At 37.5% G+C, this 6,007-nt stretch overlaps 1 protein-coding gene across 3 annotated transcripts in view; it reads left to right on the top strand.

Annotated features, from left to right (window-relative positions):
- clspn (claspin) overlaps positions 1–5,125 on the top strand; it is an 11,433-nt gene extending 6,308 nt beyond the window's left edge. For all 3 annotated transcript variants that reach the window (XM_083524025.1, XM_083524023.1, XM_083524024.1), the window contains exons 14-24: positions 730–1,225; positions 1,352–1,406; positions 1,631–1,712; positions 1,920–2,020; positions 2,196–2,357; positions 2,547–2,668; positions 3,234–3,358; positions 3,538–3,652; positions 3,747–3,808; positions 4,104–4,265; positions 4,871–5,125. In XM_083524025.1, the coding sequence (XP_083380151.1) occupies positions 730–1,225; positions 1,352–1,406; positions 1,631–1,712; positions 1,920–2,020; positions 2,196–2,357; positions 2,547–2,668; positions 3,234–3,358; positions 3,538–3,652; positions 3,747–3,808; positions 4,104–4,265; positions 4,871–4,987 (1,599 nt within the window). In that variant the 3' untranslated portion in view covers positions 4,988–5,125. The remainder of the gene's footprint in view (positions 1–729; positions 1,226–1,351; positions 1,407–1,630; positions 1,713–1,919; positions 2,021–2,195; positions 2,358–2,546; positions 2,669–3,233; positions 3,359–3,537; positions 3,653–3,746; positions 3,809–4,103; positions 4,266–4,870) is intronic.
- Positions 5,126–6,007: the final 882 nt, after the last annotated feature.

Raw genomic sequence — 6,007 nt, forward strand, 5'->3', positions numbered from 1 at the left:
GAGCCTATTTTTGGCCACATAATAGTATCCTATTTGATGCTAATTATTTTTTAAAGGAGCTTGAAAGCACAGTTGAAGGCATATAGCTTTTATTTCATTTCATTTAATCTTCTCCCGCTTATCCGTAATTCGGGTCGTGGGGGCAGCAGTCTAAGCAGATTCCCCAGACACTTCTCCGTGTCCAGGGATTGGGCTGTCAAGGCCCCCCGCCTTCAACTGCTGCCCAATCCTCTCAGCACCGGTCCCTTACGGTCCCTCCTGCAGGTGGTGAGCCCACGGGAAGGCGGACCCACGTTGCTCCGACGTCACGGTCCTTGATTTATTTTTCTCGTAAGGGTCCCCTGGAGCATAGATGGTTAAGGGCCTTGCTCAAGGGCCCAAGAGTGGCAGCTTGGCGATACGGGGCTAGAACCCGCGACCTTCCGATCGGTAACCCAGCGCCTTAACCGCTGGAGCCACCACTCCCCCCTTATAGCTTTTATTTCATGTCTCTTAATAAGATGAACAATATCATGGTTTAAATTATGTATTTGGAGATGTTTTAAGCATCATGAATCAAATGTGCGCATAACTCATAAACCAGACAGCATCTCGTAGTTTAAGATGTTCTACTTGTTAGTTGATAAGCACCATGGTATTGATTTATCAGGTAGTTATAAATTCTCCAAATTTGGAAACAATTTAATTGTCCCCACAAATGTATTAATTGTTCATTTTCCTGTTCGTCAGAGCTCTGGTAAGCTGTCTGAACCGTCCCTTACACTCCCTGTGGAGGACTCTCAGGATCTTTATGGTGTTCCTTCTCCTGAAGTTGGGAACTCTCAGGGCCTCTTCTCTCAAGAGGAGGACACGCAGTCACAGCTGTTGGATGCAGATGGCTTCTTGAATGTCGGACCCCGTGGCGGCCTGAGCCACTCACACAAACGGCAGTTAATTTTGGATAGCCTGGATGAAAACGCCATGGATGCCAACATGGGTGAATTACTGGGTCTCTGTTCGGGTGGCTTTGGCTCTGCAGAACCGACTCAGCCAGGAGTTGAGGATGAGCTGCTGGGCCTTTGCTCTGGGGCATTCTCTATCCAGCCTGTGGAACCTGGCAGACAACCCAAGGATGAGACTGAGGCCATAGAAGCAAAAAGCACTGTTCTAGACAGTCACAGGCACTCAGACACAGACATGGACCAACTACTTTCTCTCTGCTCTGGAAAGTTTATAGACAGTCCTGGTGTGTTTTTCTGTTTTAATGATTAGTTCTTCTACTTAATTTATTGCTACAAAGATCTGTTCATTCTGTTCTGTTAATTAAGTACACTGACTCATTAATTATTGCTTTCTGTATTCTTCCCTTCAGCTGCTTCTCCAGTGCAACAAGGTTCAAGCTTTGTTCTTGAAGATGAATCTGACGGGTAAGGTGGATCTTGTGATATATATATATATATATATATATATATATATATATATATATATATATATATATATATATATATATAGATATATAGATATATATATATATATATATATATATATATATATATATATATATATATATATATATATCCAAAATGTTAGCAATGCATTTTCAACCTGTGTAGTGCAAACCACTAACTTAAAAAAAAAAAAATTGTTTTAGAAAGAACAAGGAGGAGGAAGAGGAAGAGGAGGATGGCAACTGTGAGTTTCGGCTCTTGTCAGATGACAGTAACAGTGAGAAGGTTAGTAGGGATATTTAAAAAAATAAATTAAAAAAGGTTGTGTAGGTTAATGCATGTGCATAGTAGTGATCAATAATTGCAAGAGCGTAATAGACAATGCACTTAAATGGATTAAAAAGTGATAAATCTCAACTGACCACTACTGCTGAACTGTACACAAAATGACTGTTGTCTTATCTAAAATGCGCTTTTCGTTTTACTTTACAGGAAGACATTGAGGGGGAATCGGAAGTTGAAGAAGATATGGGTGATGAGGTAGAAGATGAGGAGAGGGAAGCAGTATTCAAGTACAATCCAAGCAAAAAGATGTAAGTCATGTTAAGGCTTGTGAATTCTGTATACTGCATAAAAATGTCCATAAATGACAATGAAACCCAGATGATCATCTGTTAAACCTTTCCACATGTGTCTTTAACAAAAAATATCAAACATTTCTTTTCAATTACAAAATTACCTTCTTTGAACTGTCCTCTTCGACTTTAGACGCATGGCTAACTTTGTGGACTCTGAGGCTGAACTATCAGGCAGCGATGTCGGTAGTGAGGATGAAGATGAACAGGGAGGTGATGAATATGAAGAAGAGGATATACAGGAGCAGCTTCCATCAGATGAGGAACTGATGGACCAAGTCAACAAAATCCACATGTAAGAATAGAACTCTACTACCTGTATGATGGAGGCTTTTTAAAAATCACTGACTGCTTTCTAGTGGCAAATCCATGTTATAGCATTCACTCCTAAATGTGTGATTTCTGTCACCCTAATCCTTCTGTAATAGTTTCTTATTTAGTAAATAAGTTTTAAGTAGTTTGAGCTGTTTGTTTGCGTTTATAGGAAGCATGTCCTAGATGATGATAAGCGTAAATTGCGCTTGTATCAGGAGCGTTACCTGGCTGACGGGGATCTGCACTCGGACGGACCTGGTCGAGAACGCCGTTTCCGCTGGAAGAACATTGGTAAGTTTAGAGAGTGTGGATCTGCTTGTTTGTATGGCCTTTAATGGCTCTTCACACTGAATGTAAATGGTTACGTTTCACACATTTGCATTAGATATTGTGTGATTATGAAAGCTGGCTGTCTTGTGCATAAATACGTTCGGAAAAGCCAGACCGAAAAAAAAATTCTATTTTTTTAAATGATGCAGTATGGCAGTGCATGTGGGGAAAAAATTGGGCTCAGTATAAACAAGCATTTTGTATTGAAATTGAAAATGTCAAGTGATGTGGCTCAAGAGCAATGATGTGGGGTTATTCTTTTTCTATTCTTTTCTGGATAATCTCCAAATAGCATTGCCAATGTGTTATATCCTCCACTGAACTTATTAGGTAGTGGCTTTCTAACATTTGTAGTTTGTTTACATATATGTTTTGGAGAGCACTTGATAAGATGCAATCAAATAAACATGTCCGTAATTCCCATTGCCGCATACACAAGAGCATTCTTGCAATCATATTCACTTTAGGTACAACTTTCCTGAAGATGCTTGACTTTGTTTTATAATCTGTGTGACCCGATTTCTAGATTATGATTTTGATCTTGGGGTTGCTGCTGATGGGGAAGAGGAAGCGGAGGAGGAAGACCAGGATCAGAATGAGCTACAAAGACACAAGGAAAGGATTGAGAGAGAGCAGTGGATTCGAGAGCAGGTGTGGGTATAAGCCTAGATGATTTACAGCAGCAAAGTATTTTGTTGCATCATGATCTCATAACCTGCTGTTTGTTTTACATGCACAAGTAATTGTGGAATAAATCAATTCTTGGCTCTTCATTTTGTCTTAAGCCTGTTAAATGTTTATTTGACAGCAATGTTCTCTTCTTCCGGTAGTCTGAAACATCAAAAAGGGGGCAAGAAGTTGAAGAGGAGGACAAGATTGGAGAGGAGGACAGTCAGTTCATGAAGCTGGCTAAGAAACTAACCGCTAAGGCTCTCCAGAAGAAAGGTGAAAGTTGCAGCATATAATTTGTGGTTGTGTGTCCGTCTTTTAAACATGCTAAACAAGACTGAACTTAATTTATTTTATTTTTTTTATGCAGAGACCTCTACAGTGCCTATGCAAGAGAAGCCAGTCTCTGTCAACCCTTTTCAGAAGCCTGTGGTAAGTATCTGAACATAAAGTTTCAAAAATATTAACCACATTTTAAAAGTATTATTGCTTGTAAATGTGGTTGATATGTTTATTTCTGATATAGTCAACATACTAACACTCATCCTTTGGATTTGGTCATTAGATGGCTTACAATAGAAGGACTTTTCCAAGTTGACCGTATTTTTATTTTTTATTTTTTTTCCAGTGCAAAAGGATTTATTTATTTATTTCTCAATAGAGTTCTGACTGTTATTTATTTATTTATTTATGTTTTAGCCATTCTTTTGCCATATGTTTTCCTCAGGTAAAGAGAGGATCTTTGCTTAGCCAACCACGAGCAGTGCTGCAGAAACTTGCCAATATTTCTGACGGCAACCCTCTAGCTCCGCGTAACTCTCGAGGATTCCTTTTCCAGACTTTATCTCCAGAAAAGGAGCCTCCCACATCTGCCAACCCAAAGAAACAGGTAATTTATCACAGTAGATGCACAGTCTGAAATGATGATATGGTGTAAGGGAGAATTTTTATTTATTTATTTATTTTTATATAAATTAATGAATTAAGTAATGTATTTGTTTCTATTATTTATTTGTTGGTGTCAGTAATTTTTTTTTTAATGCTTGAGTGATTCTGTTCACGTCTGCATGTTCACCACTAGGGGGCACTAGAGTGTTTTGCTTTTACTTAAAGAAAACGTTAATTTTCATAAACTATGTGAATGTAATGTAATTTTATATATATACATAGTGTATATATACATAGTAACATATATGTAATATGACATTTATATTCTTATAATGCCTTTAATGCATATTTAAAAACATTAACAATGAAAATATTTAAATGGCTTTATTTAAAATAAAAATGTTATTATGCCATGCTATAAGAGAAATCTTCATGATGCTGTATATTAACCCATGTCTGGTTTTGGCTTTGGAATTTTAAAATCAGTGTCAATCTAAATTCCACTCAAAATGCTATTGCAACATTCTAGATAAATTAAATATTTGGAAAAAAAATTATTTAATTTTTTTTGTTTGTTTGTTTGACTTTTTCCTCTGACTGTTACAGTTAAAGAAAAGGGCTCAGACAGACACTTTGGCACCTGCTGCAAAGCGACCATGTCGAGAAACCTTAGTGAAATCTGTTGGACCTCCAAGAAGTATTTTTAATTATTTTGAGAACTGAAACTCTTTCAAAGCCTCCAGTGAATCAACTTAAGTCTCTGGTTGACTGTTTTAAATGTTTTATCCTGTAAATATTGTGATTTGTAATTCTGTATTTTTTATTTGTAAAATTATAAATTAAAAATTTATTTTAAACATGCTTGAGACTTTTGATTGGTAAGTTAACTAGTGTTACTATGATTATACATTTAGAAGTCTTAGATTAGCATCTGCTGCTGCGTTTAACATCTGGACATTTGAATAACCCGGCATATTAGGAAGTGGCGGTCAGAACAAGACAATAAACCAATTAGTGCTAGGTTCATTTAAAAAAATATATATAGATATAGATCTCTTGCATTAGGTACTGACATTTTCTACATAGTTCAGTTTATGTACCTTTACCTGTCTCTTTATAGGTTAATGTTTACAGCAGCCTTCAGAACAGGAAAAAGTGTGATCTCTGACTCTAACTTTGGCATCACTGTTGGTATCAGATAGGTTGTGTGAAGTATTTCAGTAAGTGCTGAACCGAGTTTTTACACACAGCAATCTCTAGAGTTCACATAGACTGGCATAGGGGCTGGACATGTATGCAATAGCGAATTGTAAAACTGGTCAGGCAGGACTCACGACAGGACAGCAGTACAGGTGTTTTAGTCTAATATGGCATCTAGGTTCCCTATATGTGTAACTTTATATAGAACTTTACATGCATGCAGCTGATTAATTAGATAGTGTGAAGATCATTGTTACTCATATTTTCTCGATTTGCATTTTAATTTTACTATTCTACTGTGAAGGTGAAACTCAAGAGAACCTACGCTCTGAATTAAAACCAGGTTAATATCGATAGCCCAGTGAAAACCCGTTTAATCTCGAGTCGATTTTTCACCCTTGCATATTGTGACCCAGCGGGAGAGAAGCTATGGGATTACACTTGACACCAAGCTTCCAGTCCCTCAGGCTTGTGATGCTCTTCTAACGACCTGTTCAGTTTGAGGCATGTCTCTGTTACTAAGAGTCTAAGTAAATGGTATGT

This window comes from Silurus aristotelis, assembly GCF_946808225.1.
Source record: "Silurus aristotelis genome assembly, chromosome: 21".
In the NCBI taxonomy this organism is placed as follows: Eukaryota; Metazoa; Chordata; class Actinopteri; order Siluriformes; family Siluridae; genus Silurus; species Silurus aristotelis.